A 21344-nucleotide genomic window follows, 5' to 3' on the forward strand; every position below is an offset into this window, starting at 1 on the left:
ATGCTGGATCCTTAACCCACCAAGCAAGGCCAGGGATTGAACCTGTGTCCTCCTGGATACTAGTCGGGTTCATTAACCACTGAGCCATGATGGGAAATCCCCAGGCTCCCTCTTAAACAGAGAAACGATGAACCCCAAACTGGCATTTACAGAAGGGTTAGAACCCCCAGAAACCCTTACATTTCTTAACTGTAGACTTAACACCTGCTCACTTCGAAGCTCCAAGAAAAAGTTCAGATGGGCTTAAGTCCCTCCCTCCTGCCCACCCCCTCCCAAACATTAAAGCTTATAGCAGCTGGTATGAACTTCAGCCTACTCAGTCAAGGGCACCCCCTAGGGCTTACAGCATGAGTAAAAGTACCAAGAGCCAGTTTGGCTTTCTGGGGCACCTGGGAGTCTCCGGATACAGGGCAGACTGCACAGGTCACTGATACTAAAGCACATGCATGGGGCTGATGTTGGGGAGAAAATCTTACATTGATTTAAGGCCAACCTGAAAATGTCTCCGACTGTTGACGTCAAAGGATTTGGAGACTGAATCTTTTTTTTTTCTCTCCCGGTCTGTTGTCTTTTTAGGGCTGCACCCACGGTATATGGAGGTTCCCAGGCTAGGGGGTCAAGTCGGAGCTGCAGCTGCTGGCCACACGACGGCCACAGCAACTCGGGGTCCGAGGCACGTCTGTGACCTACACCACAGCTCATGGCAAAGCCGGATCCTTAACCCACTGAGCAAGGTCAGGGTTCGAACTAGTCGGGTTCGTTAACCACTGAGCCACGATGGGAACTCCTGGAGACTAAATCTTGATGTTGGGGGAACCAGAGTAAAACCTCTTAATTCCACTAGTTTGAGTACTCATAAAACTATCTTAAGACTCATGTGGAAAAAAGGGAGGGGGCAGGGTAGGGGTGTGGTTACATGGGGTACAAGTTAACTGGTAGGCAGTGAAGGAATGCGGGTCAAGGATTGAAGGAAAGGCCGAGGCGATGACTGCAGGATGTAGGTGGGGAATGACCTGAGGTTTCGCAGGGAGAATAGGCAGTATTGCCCCTTAAAGGGGACGTATTTGAGAGGTTTAGGGGAACCAATATGAACATTTCTCTGACTTGCTTAAGAATGAGACTGAGACAGGTCTAGGTGAGCTTCAAAATCTACCGGAGGGGCAATCCAGGCATGGCAGCAAATACTCTTTCTTGATTGTATTCTTCTCCCTAGAGTCTTGGGGAATTTCATCTTAGACTCAAGGCCATTCAGCCCACATTTACAGTATGCCTGAATGGACCATCTCTTTATGGTATATATTTCTCTTGGAAGTAACTTGAGAAACAGCTACTCTTAAAAACAGGAAGCAAAACAAATGAGCAAAAAAAAAAAATCAACTTAGTGGCTGCAGAGGATGAAGGAAGATGGGGGGAAGAAAAATGCCTTTCTCATACTATCTGCTATAAATGAAAAGGACCAGAAGGAAATGGCAGGGTTAGAATTTTCTGAAGAGTGCCCACCCATCTGCCATACTGATTCTGTCACTCTAATTTCGAACATATTTTATTGAGTACCTATAATACACTAGAGAGAAGTGACTTAGGCAAGGCCCTACCTGCAAGGAGGTCACAGTCCATGGGAGAAAACTCATGAATTATAGGACGATGGCAGGACCATTGAATTTGTGAATGCGTCGGCCTGGGCCCTAGAGAGTAATGTCTACAAGCACAGAAGTGGGTCTGTTTGCTGACAAAGGATGTGTCTGGGATCAGCGGCACTTCTGGTCCTCCATTCAAACTCTAAGTTTAGGTAGAAAAAAACAGTGCAGCTGAGCTCTGCAATGGATTCAGGATACAGCTGCTAAATCTAAGTACAGTTCTTTTGGCACTGCTAACAGGCCTGGATGCTGCTTGGCGGCCAAAGACTGCCAAACCCTGATTTAAGACATTGACTTTCCAAAGAAAAATAGTTATAATGAAAATAGCTTATGTCTTACATAAACTCTTAGCAATATAACAAACACATTACCTTTAAATAGGACCCATAGTATCTTGCTACATACGAACCGTCATGCTGACTGAAAACATGTCTTGCTGTCTTTTTTTTTTTTTGTCTTTTTGTCTTTTATGCTCCCACGGCATATGGAGTTCCCAGGCTAGGGGTCTAATCGGAGCTGTAGCCACCGGCCTACGCCAGAGCCACAGCAACGCGGGATCCGAGCCGCGTCTGCAACCTACACCACAGCTCAAGGCAACGCTGGATCGTTAACCCACTGAGCAAGGGCAGGGACCGAACCCACAACCTCATGGTTCCTAGTTGGATTTGTTAACCACTGCGCCACGACGGGAACTCCCTTGCTGTCTTTTGTCTTATTTCCATGAGCTTTAGAATTTTAATAGCACCCATTTGACTCTACCCAATGATGAATTAAAAACTTGTCCAAAAGTACCTTCCTCAACGTTTTAATCATCTGACTTTGCTGTGATGATCTGAAGTCACAACTTTCCTGAGCTTCGGTTTCATCAACAACAAAGTGGGGACAATGAGGCTCAAAACACCGGAGAGCTGGAAGGTTCACATGAAGTACGTATGTGTGAAAGCAGGAGCCTATCTGACAAACTGGCCCTGTTCTCAATCTGAATGAGAAGTCTTACAGCCTTGGATCTTGACCCCAAGCTACCACGCCCTGGGGGATGAATCTTCTCCCCGGATAAGAACAGGAAGAGGGCATAAAAAGCAAAGAGATAAAGGTGACCTGGCTGGGACAGAGTCCTCTACTGATAGGGCTCATCAGGCAGCCACCCTCTCTCTCTGTTACTCATGCGGTTGAGACATCGCCCTTGCTGGATGAAGGGATGCTACTCGTTGGGTGGAAAAAAAGGGGGAGGGCCCTGAAATCACAAGTGCCTTCCTTGCAGGAAAGGGCTTTGGAACTTGAAGAGCAGCACCTAGTACAGCTTAGAGCCCAACTAAAGACATAATCAGTGGTAATAAAGGATCAGATATTTTCTGCCTGTTATGACACAAGTATATAAATCTGCCCATTTATACAATGACACAAAAATCCAGTTCATAATATATTTGGACAAACAGAACTGTTCAACGTCAACAAAAATATTAGAGCTTTAAAAAAACACTGAGGGGGAGTTCCCATCGTGGCGCAGTGGTTAACGAATCTGGCTAGGAACCATGAGGTTGCAGGTTCGATCCCTGGCCTTGCTCAGTGGCTTAACGATCCGGGGTTGCCGTGAGCTGTGGTGTAGGTTGCAGATGCGGCTCGGATCCCGCATTGCTGTGGCTCTGGCGTAGGCCGTAGGCCGGAGGCTGCAGCTCCAATTCGACCCCTAGCCTGGGCATCTCCATATGCTGTGGGAGTGGCCCTGGAAAAGGCAAAACAAACAAACAAACAAACAAAGACATTGAGGGAGTTCCCGTCTGTGGCTCAGCAGAAACGAATCTGACTAGCATCCATTAGGACACAACTTTGATCCCTGGCCTCACTCAGTGGGTTAAGGATCCGGTGTTGCCGTGAGCTGAGGTGTACGTCACAGACATGGCTTGGATCTGGCGTTGCTGTGGTGTAGGCCAGCGGCTACAGGTCCAGTTCGACCCCGAGAGCCTGGGAACCTCCATATGCCATGGGTGTGGTCCTAAAAACACAAAATAAAATAAATTAAAAAATAAAAAAACATTGAAATTGGCGTTCTCTTGTGGCGCCAGTGGGTTAAGGATCTGGTGTCACTGCAGCAGCCCAGGTCACTGCCGCGGTACAGTTTCTATCCCTGGCCTGGGAACTTCCACATGCCGTGGGTGTGGCGCCCTCCCCCCCCCCAAAAAAAAAATTGAGATTACAACACCTATCCAGGCACAACATTGTAAATAAACTATACTTTTAAAAAGTAGCAACTAAAAAAAAAATCATCTATTCCGTTCATCAATTTAGAAATATTGAGTTAAGCAGTGAATTAAAGCGATGGGCAAAACTTTTCACGGGCTAAAACAAAGTGATAATTTATTGAATTTTCTTCATTCAATATTTCAGAATTTATTGGTATGGTTTAACACTGAAATCTAAACATGGACAATTTCCAGACAATAGATTTGTAGTTGGGCCCCTTTCTCCATATGGGACAAGTCATATCCCTTATTCTTTTTTACCCATTATTTCTCATTTATTTATAAGCTATTCAATTGATTAAATATTACATTTTAGGATATACCTCAGTTTTCCCCCACAGATGCCAGAATGGTGACTAAGAACACGGGTGAATATTTAACTTGTTGAAACACGTACTGTAATACACATGATCATTTTGATAAAAAGTAATGACTTTGAGTTATGAGGAAGATCTACAAGTTAGCAAATTACAGGGAGTAATACATCAAATAATTCAAGAAGCCAACCTCAGTAATACAGATGTCTATTTTATTAAAAAAGTTACAAACAGGTGGACTGCAGGGTCGTCTTACAAAATGACAAGAATGAAATCTATTGGAAAAATTTTACTTTTACAAATCTTTATAGGTAATTGTTCAACGTTTGTACTTGTTATTCGAGATTTTTACCTTTCATTGATAAAGTTACAGTACATTAGATCCATGATAATAGGTTACATGATTTTATTTGCAGAGCCCTACTGCAGTGATTTGAACAACTCCTAAACGGATGCCATAGCAAAGACAAGACATATATTGCATTTAATATTAATTTATTACCCTAATAAGCAACTGGACATGCAATCTATTGAGGAAGCTAAAATAACTTTTGGTCCCTTTTCTTAAAATGTGCTGGAGAAACCACCTTTAAATCACTTTCCCCTGATTCCTGTCATCCTACGAGAATTCAAGTTAAATTGGCTGCTGAGGTCAGTGAGAGAGAGAAAGCAAGAGAGAGAGAGAGAAAGCGAAGGTGAGAGGGAGCAAGAGTGAAAGGAGGAGAACTATCCATAGGAAAGAAACACTGTATAAAACCTCCATTTGCAGAAAATTTAAATCATCATGAATTATTTGATTCCTTTAGAATTTCACACAGCTAATAAAGACGAACCACAATCACGTAACCTGCTTTGAACTGAGTGTTCGGTTTTAAGTTTGGTATTAAAGTGCAAACTTAAACAGATATTCATTTCAAGCAGTGGACAGAGAAGAAACAAGGTTTCAATTGCCTCCACCCTTACAATCTCACTTTCATAAAATTCAAAATCTACGATTAAGATTTCATTTCGCGGGAATTTGATCAGGAATCAAATGCAACACGATTTAAAAAAAGGAAATCAAAGTTTAATTAATCTCTACACAATAATTAATGGTCATGCTGACCAATAAATCACATGAATGTAGGTATCACTTTATTTGAACATCACACACAATATAAATTTAAAATTGCCACACCCTTCCAAAAACCATCACTGCATATATTAGAGCTTTCCTTGACAAAGTTATTGAGCTATTATTATAGATCAAAAGTATAGTTTTGGTTTTTTGTTTTGTTTTATTTAGAAGCATGTTCAAATGACTAAAGCTGGGCTCCTAAAATCGAGAACTTTGGTGCAGTAGGTGAGCTGTAGTTACTAACTTCTGCAAATTAAAAGCACACAACTAAAACCAAATAAAAACCCAACAACAAAATACTGGCAAACTTACAAAGTTTTAAAATCATTACTAGAAAAAGCGCTTGTTGTCATGATGTTAAAATTGAACCAAAAGACTACTCTTGACAAGTTTTCTGTTTCTACACCTATGTTACTGTTAAAATGTTCAAGTATTCAGACAAAATGTGCTGATTAGGTAAACATGGAAGGCAATGGCTATTAGAAGTACATTTTCAAAAAACGAAAACAAAAAAACGAAAACCAAAAAACCCCCAAAACGCCCAGAGACTCGGCGCTCTCCTCCCTCCTGTTACACAGATTTTTGTCTCTACTACGAACATGCCTCTTGAGAAATAACTAAAAAGCAATTGTGATAGTGCAAGAAAACTTTAACAAATATTGCTTTAAACTATTATTCAGAAAGACAAATATTAAGAATTAGAAAGTGTATATGATTTTATTTGAATTTAATTTTACATGTGCAGAAGTCTACTAGATGTCAATTACAAGCCTGACAGGCAAAAGCTGAGCTATCTCTGTTTAGGTATACAATTAATTTACCATGGATACAATATCCCTTTTCAAAAGCACTGCTTAGTAGGTCATAACTAAATTTAGAACTTCACAGAAAGGAAAATGTTACTGCTGCAATTTGATGCTGTAAATGAGATTAACACATGTGAAAACCTAATGGAATCAGATGCTTCACTATTCAGCTAAATGCTCTACAGTCAATTTCGAATATCAATTGTCACTTTCAGAACATGTTAATTACAAAAACACATCACAAACTGCACTTTAAGAAAAGGGATATCCCATCCATACAGGTAAAATGTGATCTTTAGTTTCTTTTTACAACACTGCCACACGTAAACAAAGTCTCAAAAGTATTAACCAACCATTTAAAGGAGAAAGAGTTTACAAATAGAATGAAGCAGTGGTGCGAGGTAATATACAGAAGTAACCATTTGTTTAAGGCTCAATTTTTTTCTCCATTATAACTTTCTTTTAAAAGGCATTGAGTAGGTAATACTGAGTTTGAGTATTTAATAAATACAAGTTGAGAAACTGATTAAAGAAATCAATTAAAATATTAAAAATTAATTCTTGCATATTAGCCATCAATAGGAACTTAAAAAGCTACAAAAGGACTGATTGATAAAGAACAGGTTTTAAACATATGGTAAATGTGCTAAGCATTCCTGTTTAAGGTCAATGGTTCTTGAAGGCCAAAGACCTTATGCACTTAATTAGATGTATGGCAACATGCTGTAATAGAGACAGGTTTACCAAGGCTCAGTTCTGCAACCCAGGTTGTAAAGTTCTCCAAAGCAGCATCTGTGCAAATTTCCTCTGAGTTTTATCTGCAATTAAGAAAAAAAATGTCATCAAAATGTAGAAATACAGATCGCAGTTTAAAATGAGAACACCGACAACAGATCTCTATAAACATGGAAGCAGTACCAGAATTGTCAAGTGGGAGTTCACAGTGTTCTCCATAAGTTTCTATGGTCCCAAAGAGTCTTTGCGAGTTTAGCGACACTATAATGACGCATTGGATATGAGCTACTGTACGTAACTTTTATTTTTTTAAAACATTATATGTTATAAAGTATACAACATTAAAAATATGTATTTAAAAGGTCTTCCAGTATGAATGGCCAATGTTACTGTTACTTTGAACTTGATCTCTTCATATTTTTAATGGGAAATAGCATTAGAATTCAATGAATAGTGATTATGAACTCACTTGACAGTATGCGAAATTTCAAAATATAGGGTTTTTTTTTTTTGAGATTTTAAAATAAGAAAATGTGATTCGATCAAGGTTTAGCTATTAAGCACCTACCAGGTGTCCCGACTTGGGTCAGATGCTACATGACAGCAGTAGTTCACATGTCCCACTCTGGTCTGCTCTTTTCAATACATCCTCCCAACCATAAAAACTTCTCCTATGATTGGGATTTCTCAGTCTCTGCTCTTACAACCGGTAGACTTCCGCCCTCCTAATTAACACCAGGGGGTGGGGGGACTCTATCATTCAGGCACAATGTCCTTTAACTGTGCTGGATCAGCCAATAGCTTCTAAGGGGTGTGGAAACACATTTGCTTTTTAGTGTAAAAGATAAAAATTGTTAAATCAAGGCAGAGACAAAGAACAGAACAGCAACTATGAAAGAATGCCAAGTGAAACCAACTTAAGATCGTCTACGGGCCTCTACCAATGTTTATACACGCATAATTTTAATTTCATTTGACAGCTATACTTCTATTAGCGTTCAAAGAGCCTGAGAGAACTTTTTATGAGCAGCTATATCATAAAAATGATTCGTTTCAAAAAAGTCTCTCTGCTCATCATTACTGAAATTCTGCCACCTAAACACATTAGGCAAAAATAGAACAAAAGTTTGCCTCTTTAGAAATTATTAAAGAAAAGTTCTTCTTCCAAGTAAAAGTTTTTCTTTTGCATTAAAGGAAATTATTAGGACACTGCTTATTTAAGCTTGGGCAAGTACAGTTTCTTCAACATTAAAATAAAGACAAAAATTCTTTCCTAACAGGGTTGTGGTAAATATTACATAAGGTACTATGTGAAAGTACCAAATGTCATGTCCAATGTCAGGTAATTTTTTCATTTCTCAACTATGTTATAAATTTCTAGAAGACCAGGATTATGTCTTCGATATCCAAATTAAAGAGCTTTATATTTTTTTAGCCTCATTTAAATCTTCATGCCTATTTGAGAGCAACAGTATTTCACTATACATGCAATTCGTTGTGAGGGCTTTTCGGTTATTCAGATTCGACTTTCCTCAATTAATCTGAATTAATAAATTGACTATACATTTTAATCAACATTTTTCAAAATAAGTATAAAGAGTTGGGATTTTCAAATATGGTTATGTCTCTTAAATAGGGAAGACTTGTAATCTGTGATGATTTAATAGTTCAGGCATTCTCTGAAATCAAATTGGGGAAGTAGTAATTATTTCTAGCCAGAATAAACACTATGAATACAAACCAGCTTATTAACCATAATCTCCATTAAATAAAAGGTGATACGTGAGTTATTTCTCACCCTCTAAAAACCTGGCTAACATTTGGTCCATCCACATTCCACAGGATGACAATACTCCAGTGAAATCAGGAGACACAGATAAATCCCGGGTCAGATTCAACAATATGAATATGAGGCATACCATTAAACAAACCAAGTAGTTATTAATACCAGCTACTTTTCAAGAGAGCAATAAATTTTAATTCTCTACAGTAATAAATCCTGAAGCAAAAGCTTGCATTAAGCAAAAAGGACAGTCTCTCTCAGATTAGAAGTTCACAGAATGTGAAATGTAAATGTTATTGCTCCACACAGACAGCAAAATTCTCAGTGTACTAACAACTCTCATTCATTTACAAAACATTCCAGAAGCTGTAAAGGCAGCTGGTCAAACTCATACTTTTTAACTCCCAGGGTATCACATCCAGACACACTGCAAAAGCATAACTTGCTGCTTGTGAGACAGAACACAAGTGATCCTTGTCCTCACTCTCAAGTTTCCAGCAAGACACCCAACAAATCTTAATTCTGGAAGCTTCTGCTCAAATCCTTGCTTGACTGGTTTCACTTTTTTTTTTCTAATTATATTTTGTTATGAAAGAGCAAAAATGTTAAAAAAAATCTCAAGCAACAGTCCAAACCTTTTGCTCAGGAAGTTATGCAGTAGGGTCTCTCAAGGGGGGTAAATTGGTGCACAAGAGTACCAAACACAGCACTGAAAGAACAAAGATCATTACTTATGTCAGCGTGAAGAGAAAGGGAGACTCTTGATTCAAGACCAGCACATCATTTCACGGGGCAGCAGAATGCCTGGGATATTAACAAAGGCTCCTGAAAGGCTTAGCAGTTTATGAATGTCTTTTTAGCTTAGCTAGATTTAGCATTTCTAAATACAATGGTATTTACTAGCATTCTTTTTAGCAAATATCATTTTTTTCCAGTTTTAGACGTATGATATTCTGGGGACTTAACCAAAGGAGCTTTTGAAAAAATAAATTTACCTTTACATTTTTCACTCGGCATTTTCATATCCAAGTTAAATATTAGTGATATTAGCAAAACACTAGGTTGGAATTCTGCTGATAGAGTTTATGTTTTTGTTAAAATATTCCTGTTTCTCCATCATAATTTACATAACACTCATGAAGCTTATTGGGGGGTGGAGTGGGTGGACTAGGGGTCATGAAAAGTGCTCATCTGTCACCCATTAAACACAGAGAGCAGAAGCTGAACCTATGGCATCGAATCCACAAATGGAAGGGGAACCGTGCTTTAAGGAGAACATGCACTCTAAAAGTTACAGTTAACCCAGGGCAGGAAGGAAAAGCTATTTTTTTTAAAACATCCCAGACCTAAAATCTCTTAAGTTTAAATTAGTATGATGAGTTCAAATTCTGCGATCTCAAATAGTCTGTCCATGCCCACTGATAATAAGCAGCGGCATGAGCCCAGTGGTCTGATCCCAGCTGCTAGCATGAATTAACAAACCAGGCAGGGGACTGCTCCCCTCAACTCTAAATTGCTTTTTCTGACTCCCATATTCCTAAGACTGTTGCTAATCAAAGGAATTTGGGAGTATGTTTCTAGTGGGATAAGTTTTTCCAACAGCTGACAGGATTTAGGTCTTTCTTGGTGGTATTCGCTTCTGGATTTTAGAATTCCACTGAGAAGCAATCCCACGAGGAGAATCTCTCCTGCAGTAGGGCTAGAATACTTCCTCAGTGGCAATTCTCCGACTCCATGAGGCGGTTTTTGTTAATTCTACTGATGGTTCATTCTAAGCTAGAGAGGTAATAGAGTAAAACTGAGTGGCTCCAATGCATTTCATTCTGCAATAAAAGCCTCATCTTGAGGTCGAAAGGAAGCAATTAAAGACAGAACAGATATACGAAGAGTCATTCTAATCACCAGACACCCCCACACCCACAGCAGGTCTAACCAGGCACCTAGCCACTCGGAAGAGGCCCAAACCATGGGCCTTGTGGGGGTCCGTGAAGGTCTGAGAGAATGAGGGGGCAGGATGGACGAGGCAACTCCGTTCTCCCCTTCTCCCCCAGGTCCACTGCAGGTCTGTCCGGTACACACCGCCCCACAGCACGCTGCTTCCTCCACTCCGGGCCGCTGTGTCACGGGCTCCATTTTGGCTCACTCTGTGCACGTGGACTGGATGACAAATGAGCATTTAAAATAAGCCATGTTCTCCAAGATGATGTGCACGATAGGCGGGGGCAAAAAGGAAGTATCTCTCTCAACCGTGACTTCAGCAACAGAATTCCACCCTGGTGTTTTACTGATATGATTAATACTTAACTTGGATATGAAAATGCCAGCATTTTAAAGTACACACTGCGATTTAATTTTCATGATTTCCCTTCACATCTGCTAAATCCCCAGCACATCGTATCTAATTAAAAGCTGGAACAAAGATTAGAAACCATTCTGATTCCACATATTTACTTTTAAAAACCTGAAAATGCTAATCAATCCCGCTGTGTTTAGCAACAGTAAGGCCAGCTAGACTAAAATGACATTCACAGATGGGTCAGCCTTTCAGGAGCCTTTGTGAACACCCCGGCCATTCTGTCGCCACGTGAACTGATGGGCTGGTCTCGAATCAAGAATCGCCTTTTCTCTTTGGGCTGACACACAGAATGAACTGAGGCTGACGTAAATAATGATCTTTGTTCTTTCAGTTTGATTCCTGGTGTTTGGTACTCTTATGCACCACTCACTCTCACTGCGAGAAGCCGCTCATCATACAGGGAGGAAAACAGGATAAGATCTTGCGGGAGACCATCCAACTGCAGTGAAGAACACCTTCTTTTTCATTTCTGGTTCTTTTTTTTTTAAAAGAATAACTTCTGTCAATACTGGATTGAGATATAGGAAGCCTTGAAAAATAATCTTTAAATAAGTTCCATTGGCCAAAAGAGTATTTACCAAACGATCACATTTAAGAGCTAACTTTACTGTACTTCCGACCTTTCGGGGAAATAACAGAATATTTTAGGATATTCTCGTCCTTCTGTCTGGTATTCCCTCTGTTTGGGAATCACCCCTACCCCCTCCTCCATCCACTCGAATCCTACCCGTTCTTCAAGGCCTGACTGAAATGTGACTGCTCCCCAGTTCCTCTAGATCAGAGGTTCTTCACCAGGGGCAATTCTGCCCCCCAGAAGACACTTGGCCATGTCTGGAAATACTCTTGTTTATCACAACTGAGGGATGGGGGGGGGGATGCTCCCGGCATCTCAGGAGGTAGAGGCTAGGGATGCTGCCAGACATTCTGCAACACACAGGACCTGCCCCGCAACAGAGAGCCCAGAACATTGAGAAAGCTGCTCTAAACTGAATGTGCTCTCTCCTCTGCCCAAACTCTCGCGGCACTGATTTACTTCTTTTATAGTCTTAACAAATTATTGACAAAACACCCACCATTCTTAGCAACAGTATATTACAACAGCCAAGTATCAACTCTTTACACCACCATATAGGTGCTATGACACAGTTATTAAAACCAAGACAGGGCTGCGCCCTGCCTGGGCTTCTAGTGCACTTGCGCTGCAGAGTAAACGAAGTCCTTCGAAGCATCTGATGGCAGGCTCCTCAGGTCAGTAAGGAAACTAGCCATGAAACCAGCGCATAAGGAATCCGGCGTTGCTTCCAAACGTACAGGAAGATTACTGCCAGTGGGAGGGTGAAAGGTGAGGAAACAATCCTGGGAGCCATGCAGATAAACAGGTGTTGGGCAAGAGACGGGTGACTCAAATTGAAGGGTGGTAAGAAAGAAAGGTGAGGAATTAGCAAAAGTAATTCTTTTTTTTTTTGTCTTTTGTCTTTTTTTGTTGTTGTTGTTTGTTGTTGTTGCTATTTCTTGGGCCCCTCCCGCGGCATATGGAGGTTCCCAGGCTAGGGGTTGAATCGGAGCTGTAGCCACCGGCCTACGCCAGAGCCACAGCAACACGGGATCCGAGCCGCGTCTGCAACCTACACCACAGCTCACGGCAACACCGGATCGTTAACCCACTGAGCAAGGGCAGGGACCGAACCCGCAACCTCATGGTTCCTAGTCGGATTCGTTAACCACTGCGCCACGACGGGAACTCCCAGAAGTAATTCTTAGAGCATTAATACGTTTCCCTTTCAATTAAGAGAAACCAATTTACAATAATCACAGTCCTTCTGACTTATCTGAGTCTTACTATCTCTAACTTGGACAATGTACTCTTCTGAATATTAAGGACAAACATTTCTCAAATCACCTTTACTTGTCAAAAGTTTAATCTTCAATCTAGATCTGAACTGACAGGCTTCAGAGCTCTATGACCCAAGCTATAGGACTCAGAATCCATCACCTGTTTTGTTTGAGATAAATAGTAAGCAAGCACAGCTACAAACTTTATATAAGCCTCCAATTACAGATCAGTTCAATCATATCTGATAATCAAAAAAAAAAAAAAAAGACCACTGAATATATTGTGCTTTGTTCTAAAAGATCTTGGTCAGGGGACTCCCTTTAAGACTTTTGGAAATCCAGCTGATTAGATATTTTATTTCAAGGCTCACACCCTCAACTGTTCATTGTGCTTATAAAAACCAAACAAAAACCACACGGGAAACTTAATCCATTATTATAAAAACGAGCGCTTACTGGCATTAATATTTTCTGATTTCAGTGCATTAACAAAAAACATAAACATAGTTTGCTTGAGATATTAAAAAGTCTAATCATTCCCGAAATAAAATATCTATTTAAAAGTAATTTAGATCGCAAAAGTTGCAAAATGAAATAAACAACTCAGAATAAGAAAGCTTTAAAAATAGCTTTAGACATTATCCATTTGCCAATTTGACTAAGACAGTGGCCCTCTACATGTATTATACCAATTTTATTCAGTTTACCTCCTAAAACTGTCTACGTTAATGATGGAAAGAAAACTGGGAACATTTTGTGGGAGCTGGTTAATTTTTTATAAAGATGATAAAACTGACATGCATAAACACTTATGTCATTTGTCTGGTTAAAAGTGTCAGATAGAGAAATAGAGCTTAATGGTAAAGACACAACATCACACAGAACTTGTTCAAACTTGAAGTTGGCTTGCAATTTAAGAAGAGACATGGTGGAAACAAGAACACTGGACTCAGTCACCTACATACGCCTGTTCCTGCCTCAAAAAGCTAAACTCCAAGTGCAATGCTATGAACAAAACATATGCTGGGCTATAGTCTGAATAGTGATGCTACATGTTAACAGATGGAGCTAGGTATACGATAATAAATGTTTTCATCATATTCTGGTGTGTGCAAAAGCTGATGAGTGAAAGCATTTTGAATAAAGCACTGTTGTCATCCTTCATTTTCCAAGATGACACTACCCGACATTAGATCTTGTCTGCAAAGATAAATTAGGGACCGTTAGTCTTTTCTCCAGGGAGCACATATAAAGCCAGACCTTTGATTAGGAATCATCTCTGTGATCCGAAATGACTGTTGCCATTTGCAATACTGCCTCCAAGACTTTTGGTCAGTCTTGGCTCAAAACAATCAATTCCATTCCCGATATTGTCATGCTGGTCTGGCATTTTCTGTGGTTTCTCAGTCTTTCAGGATATTGGTTGTCTAATTATCTACGTATTATTCTCTAAGTGAGACTATCTGCCCAATTACAATCTAGATTAAAAGATTATGATATGAATACAATAATCTGATTTTAAATGCTCAACAAATTTTATATAACCTTACTTTTCCAAGAATGTATTCATTTAAAAAACTTAGTTACTAAGTTATTAGTTCACTGAAAGGTTTGAAAGTTTTACTCTTGTTCTTATTAACACTATTGTTCATTAAACTGAATAAAATGTTTCCTAGGCTTGAGATTATCTGTTCTAAACACGCCACAGATAATTTCACCCGATTCTCATTTGGACCCCATATTCATACCCAAGTCAGGTACAGTGTGGCACTAATAATTTGTTATCATCAGAGGTCACTTGAGTCTCTCCAATGCGAGGTACAGAGGAACCTGATTCAATAATCATCCTGTTCAATCAAGCACTGGGGTGATTAGTAAACTGATTTCAATTAAAGAAGCTCTCTAGCCCAGGATAGAAAAATACAGAAAACATAAAACTCATCATCTTCTCAAAATTATTATCAGATGCTCTCTCATGCGTTTTGGATGCTAGATCACCAAAACAGGGAAAAGGTTTATTATCCTTCAGCTCACCCCACCCCGAAAGGAAAGTTATGCATCAGGCAGGTAGAGAACAACAGTAACTCACTTCAAAAACACAAATCTTGGTAATGGGAATAAAGGCACTTTCTTACCTTCATTTTACTTATCTGTAATTTTTTTTCTATTCTCTCACACTGGATGTTGACTATTTTGTATTAAGGGAAGTGTTATTTTAAAAATACAGACAGACGTTTAAGGTTGTACAATGTGTATTAATATTAACCAGCTTTTTTTCAGACTTGATCAAACACATAAGGTTCCATCAGCAACTGACCTGCTCGGTATGGCCATGATTGAGGTTATCTTTTTTACTGGACAATGCAAGTTGTACAACACTGATCTTGCTTCTCGGGCAGGGATGAATAGTTCATTTGCCTGACGATCTCAGCAAAAAGTTCATCCACCATTGATTTACTTTTTGCCGATGTCTCCATGAAAGGACAGCCCCATTCTTGAGCCAGAGCTCTGCCTTCTGAAGACATAACCTCTCTTTCTGGTTCCAGATCCACTTTATTTCCTACTAGGATCAGTGGGACTTTTTCATATCTCTTCACTCTGACAATCTGATCTCTCATTGGCTTGATATCCTATGTAAACAATCACAAAGAGAAAAAAAAATGCTGTTTGCATAGCCGTGACAGGAATATTGCAATATCACAAGAAGTCATCCCTCAGTGAGCATAGCGAGCTGAATCCAAAATAAAACCACACACCCAAATGGAGAAAAATGTCATTTTCTCCATTGAAGTAGGCGCTAGATAATTTCCATAGACCCTCCCTGCTCAATTTCTGTCAAGAATATAAAATGTAGATTGCACACTAACTTTGGGACTCATTTAAATCACTTCTTTCCCTCAGTCCATACTGCTTTCAAAAGCACATTCCCAAATATGATGAGTCCATTTGTACGAAAGGGTGTTTGGCCATCTCCTTAAACCTGCCGGCTGGTCATCACTCCTGGTGACACCTGTTATCCTAGCTCAAGTGCAGCATCTAGGCATTCCCAACCATTTAGCAAGAGCGCTTGAGAGAAAGTGTTTTAGGTGGAAACAAAAACCCAGTGCCTAAAAGATCAGAGGTAAAAACAGATTCACACATTTAAAAGTTTTGCTTTCAATGTAATGGTACGTCTTTATCCTTAAAGTCCACTGCAGTCCTAGAAATCACTGTACACTAGTGAGCGGCTCCTGGGACAGGAGGGAATGCAGGGGGAAGTCTGGGCAGGAAGAAGTCAAACTTGCCTTTGCATACGGTCGATTTTACAACGTGAATTTTCTTCCACGTGCATTATTTTTTTCTAAGTAATTACAATTAATTACAAAAGACAAGAGCCTTAGCAATTCTCTAGGAGTGTCAACTCTGGAGGGCAGGTAGTCCTGACTTAAGACAAGGTTATAGATTTAATACTAACATTACTTGTTCGTTTCCTGGATTTTTGCAGCTTAACATATTTGACTTACAACATGTTTAATTTGAATAGTTACAGTAAAAATTATTCACATGCAGGATGAAGGAAGAACAAGGTGCTGAAACTTCACAAAAATACACAGTTATTTGCTATTTGCAACAATTTTGCTGAGCACACATCAATCAGTCGTCTAGGTTAAGCTTCTTTTCCCTGTGTCCTTATGGAAACACAAGTTCAGGTGAGAATCCAAATTTATGGCATTTGGGCTTAAAAAAGTTTAAGTCGCCATCCAAATAATAGCAGTTTTTCACTCCCTATTGATGTGTATAAACGAAGTAGATATAATGGAAATCTTATGAAAAACCCTTCAAAAGACTGCCAGCCTCAAGAGAGGCAGCTAATAGAATAACGGATGTCCAGAGGATCCTTTAGAAGGAAAACGGCTGTCAAATAGCACCTTTAGCACATGGGTACTTCTGGAGAAAAATGCTTTTGCAACAGTAGTGCTTTGGAATTTAAGCCTCCACGAGTGAACTTTAGTTTGGTCACAATAACTGATTAATTTACCCAGAACTTATTATCCTTAAAAGAAAAACAAAATCCTCAAGTTGCTATTTCTGGTTAGTGGAAAAGTTCACCATAGTACTTTAAGTTAAAACACTAAGAAAAGTGGAATTAGCACATTGGATTGGACAAAGCACTAAATGTCTCTTAAGTAAGCAACATTAAGTGTGTACCTTTAAACGCAGAAAAAAACCATCCATTTCCTACATCAATGGAGGTCAATATAATGGGTCAATATGAGGTTATTTATTTTCAAGAATAAATAGCAACATTTATCGCATCTCCTAAAATAATGTTAAACCTCCAGTCTGCCTCCCAGCGAAGGACAGGACAGATTTGCCAAAGAAAGAGGATCACCTCCAGGTTGGCCACCCAGCCAGGGGCTAGAAATCTGCCCTTGCTCAGTGTCCCCAGATCCACATATTCTCTACAAATAGAGTCACTGTTATCAGAAACAGTTTGGATGAACTGCAAAAAAGGAGAGCTGTTCTAGATTTGTGTTTGTTATTAATTCTAGGTACCAGTCTTTTCAATGAGTAATTTCCCTTCACATGCCCCAAGTAAGTAAAATGCCTAGAAGGCAGGTCTTGAGTTCTTCATCTTGCAGCACTAAGAGAAATCTGGTTGAGAGACTTGGGTGAGAACAGAGAGGAGGAAGGGACGTAGACGCAGAGGAGTTATCTGTGCAACAGATACTCGGCTCCAAATAATTTTCTTTCCAAAGTGCTCTATCTGCCCGAGATTATCTTTGAAATGTTGTTCTGCTGAGTACATTAACCAAGACCTGGTGAGGTGAACGAGCAACTTCAGATGGTTATATGCCAGGCTAAATATACACTGGCTGACATGTCTTTTTCACTTCTCTTTCACTCGAAAATAACTTTAAAATATTTGTGGACGGTAGTGCCTTTAGTCCTCGCTATAGAAACAACTCGATGCTTTTCCGTGCCAGGAGAAACCTCAGAAATGCGCCATGTCTAACTTTCAAAAGCAAAACACAGTCATTTACGCAAGCAAACCAGAAGTAAATGTAGTTTACCACACCCCCTTCTAACAAATTACAAGACTTGGTTACCTGAAAAGACTGCTGATTAACCAGACTATAAACCAGGATGAAACCTTGGCCGTTTTTGATGTAGAGATCTCTCATGGAGGCAAACTGCTCAGTTCCTGCGGTGTCCAGAATTTCCAGCACGGAGGGGGAAGAGTCCACTTCGATCTCTTTGCGGTAGAAATCTTCAATGGTGGGGTCATATTTCTCAATGAAAGTCCCGGTGACAAACTGCACAGTAAGGGCAGATTTGCCAACCCCTCCGCTCCCTAACACCACTACCTTGTACTCCCGCATGAGTCTCTCCTTCACCAACTCCTACCAGAGGGAGGGAAAAATAACACCCCGCTCGCGGCGGCGCGGCTCGGGGAGGCGGAAGGTGGGCGGAAATCTGCGAACCCGGGAGGAGAGCGCAGAGCAGCCGAGGGCCCGACGGGGGAAGAAGAGGAAGTTAAAGGAGGGGGAGGGGAAAGAGCGAAGTGTCGGGGTGGGTGGGGATGGGATGGTAATGCCCTTCCTATAGGAACCGGAGCCCAGGCAGGGGGCGTGGGGAGAAAGCGAGCCCCGAAAAGCTGGGAGGCTGGGGAGGCGACACGCGCCCCCCGCCCCGGGAGGGAAGGGGTGGGCGCCGCAGGACAGACGGGGGGCCCCCCGCGGAAGGCGGGCGTCCGAGGAGCCCGCGGCCCGGGGCTGCCCCGCGCCCCTCCCCCGCCCTTCACACAAAGGGGCCCAGGGACCCCGCTTCCTGCTCGCGCCGCCGAGCCAGCCCAGGCCTGTGGGCTCCGCTCCAGTCGCTGCCGCCCGGGCGGGTCTCTGGGCCGCGGCTCCCGCGGGCGTCGTCCGGCCTGTGATGGGGGGGTGGGGGGCGGAGAGGGCGCGCGTTACCCGCCGGACCCCCGCCCGCCCCCGCCGGGCAGCCCGGGCGGCCGCCTCCCCCGGCTCCCACCCGGGCCCGGCCGCCCCCGCTTACCCTGCCGTCCGCACCCGCCCGGCCGCCCGGGAGGCTGTGTCACGCCAAGGCCATGGTCACTGGCCGGCTCCTCGGTCTCACCGCCGCCCCTGCGCTGCGGCTCGCGGAGGGGAAAGGGGCGGGGGCCGTCCGGCGGCGGCGGCGGCGGCGGCGGCGGCCGCTGGGACTCCAGGCGAACCCACCTCTTTTTTTTTTTTTCTCACCCTCCCCCCACCCCCCCACCCCCAGCACACACCCGGAAGGGTTTCCCTGACACACTGGTGGAGGTGCCCCAGTTCCCTGAGACGGGACGGGATCACTTCCGGTGGGGAAAGTCCCACCTCTCCCGGGGCGAGCCGGGTGGCGCTGGGGCCGCGCCCTGCTGAGCGAGTCGGCCCAGGACGGTTTCGGGTCGGAGCTACGGCCTTGGCAAAGGGCCTGTCCGAGAACCTCCGGCGCCCTTCCTTTCTCTGCCTGCCCGCAACTGCTGTTCCTGCTGCTGCCGCCGCTGCTGCTGCCGCTGCTGCTGCTGCTGCGGACAGTCCCACCCCCGAGCCCGCGGAAGCCCCTAGGAGTCTCAGCAGCCCCCGGCCCGGCCTGAGGACTCGATCCGCTGGTTGGCGGAGCTAAAGATCCGCACAACGCCTATCATCCCTGGACCAGAAGTCGCAGGGAAAATAAAACGGCCGAGAAAGTTGATGCTCTTTGCTGGTATTTTCTTCCACTTGCTATTTTTCTAAGAAACGCGTGCACATTAGCCTTCGACTAAACGAATAGCTCGGATTTCATATGTGGTGTGTTTTATTTAGCTGTGCCTGACAGTTAACACACACACACTCGGTACTTTTATCATCCGGTAAATCTGCCTTGACTCCACCAGCTAATGCCGAAGCTACTCCTTTCTTTCTTATCGCCAGGCTCGAAAAACAAAGGGATTAGGAGTAGCCTTTATGGGACTCTAACTCAGCTTTGTTCCTTTTGGAGTCCCCAGGCTTCGCAGCGGGGAAGAGTTGATTGGAAACTGTTTAGGCCTGCACGCTAACTTTGAATCTTTTCATTATCTGCAGGCACAGCAATTTGCATGGCTGGCTCTTCCAAGTTAAAGTTTGTCTTAAGTCTTTGAAATTCAAAAGCAGAGGACTTAGTGCTAACCACTAGGTTTCTATTTTTAGATAAAATTGTTACTTTTTACATATCTTACCCTCTGCTAACTTTCTATTTGTAAACGTTGTGTCCGATCCACAGAGCCCCAGGGTCAGAAGCCTAGGTTATATTTTAGGAATGTCACTCCTTTTCTGATCCTAGCATGCACCCCGACGCCTGAAAGTCAGTGACCAGTCGAGTTAAAGCGACCCCAAATCCCTTACGTGGAAGCCTTAATGGCCTGACTGTATCAAAAGGGATTTGTTACCAAACCCAAATTGTGTAACATTAGAAAACAGGCAAATTACAGTCGTGTGAAATCCCACTGTCTCTCCCTGGGTGCTCCCCAATGTCACTTACAGTATCCAAGGGACAGTTACGTTCACTTTCTCCTCAGCCTAGGGCTGGTGCAATCTGTCCAGCGAAGTTCCCAGCTCTGGCTCCAGCTGGCCCGCGTCCCGCCTGATATCTGAGGCACTGCCCTCTGCTGGAAGAGGTTTGGTCTATGAATTATGAGTCTTCCCCATAGGTCACTGCTCCTTCCACACGTGCTGTTGCCGGATTTGGAGCTCTGCTGCCCATCTCCCTGTCTAGCTGTCTCCAGACTGTCTGGGGGGGGGGTGTGTGTGTGTGGGGGGGGAATCCATAGCCCTGTACCAGCCCTGCTTGGAACTGAGTCTGGAAATTCCTCCTCCGATCCAGCAATTAGTGTTGGGCAATTGTGGCAAGTCTGTGCTCTGTCACTAAACTGTCAAAACAGGCTGCTCTTTTTTTTGAGGTGGTCCCACTTGTTGGCAACTCTAATATCTCTGAATGTGTTGGCCAAACTATTTTGGAGAGAATTCTTTGTTTCTCCACACAGTGAAACATACTCCTTACCGAAGTACAGAGTCCTACTGGGACACTCTTATTGGCTACAGAATTGGCAAATGTCACACTCATTCTGATGACCCTTCTAAACTTTCTTAGAAAGTGTATTCATTACAGCAGCATTTAGGAAAGCACACACTTGGAAGTAACTTGTCTCCTGCAACAGATGATTTAAAAAAGTAATGTGTGTACACACACACACGGAAACACTTGCAAGTAACCTAAATGTCCTTCAATAGACGATGTAAAAAATAATGTACACACACACACTTGGAAACACTCGAAAGTCACCTAAACATCCTTCACTAGATGATTTAAAAAATCACGCACGCGCACACACGCACACTCACAAAATAGGAGACCATGCAGCTATTTAAAAGAGAAAAAGTAGATTTGTAAGTGCTGTTATGAAAAGACGGTCAAGGTATATTGTGAGGATGAAAAAAGTTAGATGCTGAGCAAAGAGATAGTTGCTCCCATTTATGTAAAATA

General features: G+C 42.3%; 1 protein-coding gene across 3 annotated transcripts; it reads right to left on the reverse strand.

Moving 5' to 3' along the window:
- Nucleotides 1-4385: 4385 nt before the first annotated feature.
- Nucleotides 4386-20441, reverse strand: RAP2C (RAP2C, member of RAS oncogene family). 3 transcript variants are annotated; one of them, XM_047764750.1, is made up of 5 exons: nt 18861-18992; nt 18173-18735; nt 17915-18075; nt 15142-15454; nt 4386-6935 (listed from the first exon to the last, which is right to left on the reverse strand). In XM_047764750.1, exons 3-4 carry the CDS (start codon nt 17987-17989, stop codon nt 15176-15178), a joined length of 354 nt encoding a protein of 117 aa, XP_047620706.1. In that variant the 5' UTR covers nt 17990-18075; nt 18173-18735; nt 18861-18992; the 3' UTR covers nt 4386-6935; nt 15142-15175. The 3 variants fall into 3 exon arrangements, with proteins under 3 accessions (XP_047620706.1, XP_047620705.1, XP_047620704.1); XM_047764749.1 differs by lacking the exon at nt 18861-18992 and adding an exon at nt 20343-20441 and having other exon boundaries at nt 17915-18735; XM_047764748.1 differs by having other exon boundaries at nt 17915-18735.
- Between the last annotated feature and the right edge of the window lie 903 nt (nt 20442-21344).

Source organism: Phacochoerus africanus, chromosome X (genome assembly GCF_016906955.1).
Source record: "Phacochoerus africanus isolate WHEZ1 chromosome X, ROS_Pafr_v1, whole genome shotgun sequence".
Lineage (NCBI taxonomy): Eukaryota > Metazoa > Chordata > Mammalia > Artiodactyla > Suidae > Phacochoerus > Phacochoerus africanus.

What these genes read in the sequence shown, in the direction of transcription:
- RAP2C (XM_047764749.1), bottom strand. Translation starts at nt 18,187, where the DNA reads ATGCGGGAGTACAAGGTAGTGGTGTTAGGGAGCGGAGGGGTTGGCAAA. An exon ending in TTAATCAGCAGTCTTTTCAG is followed by an intron (nt 15,455 to 17,914) that starts GTAACCAAGTCT and finishes TTGTTTACATAG; the next exon opens with GATATCAAGCCAATGAGAGA.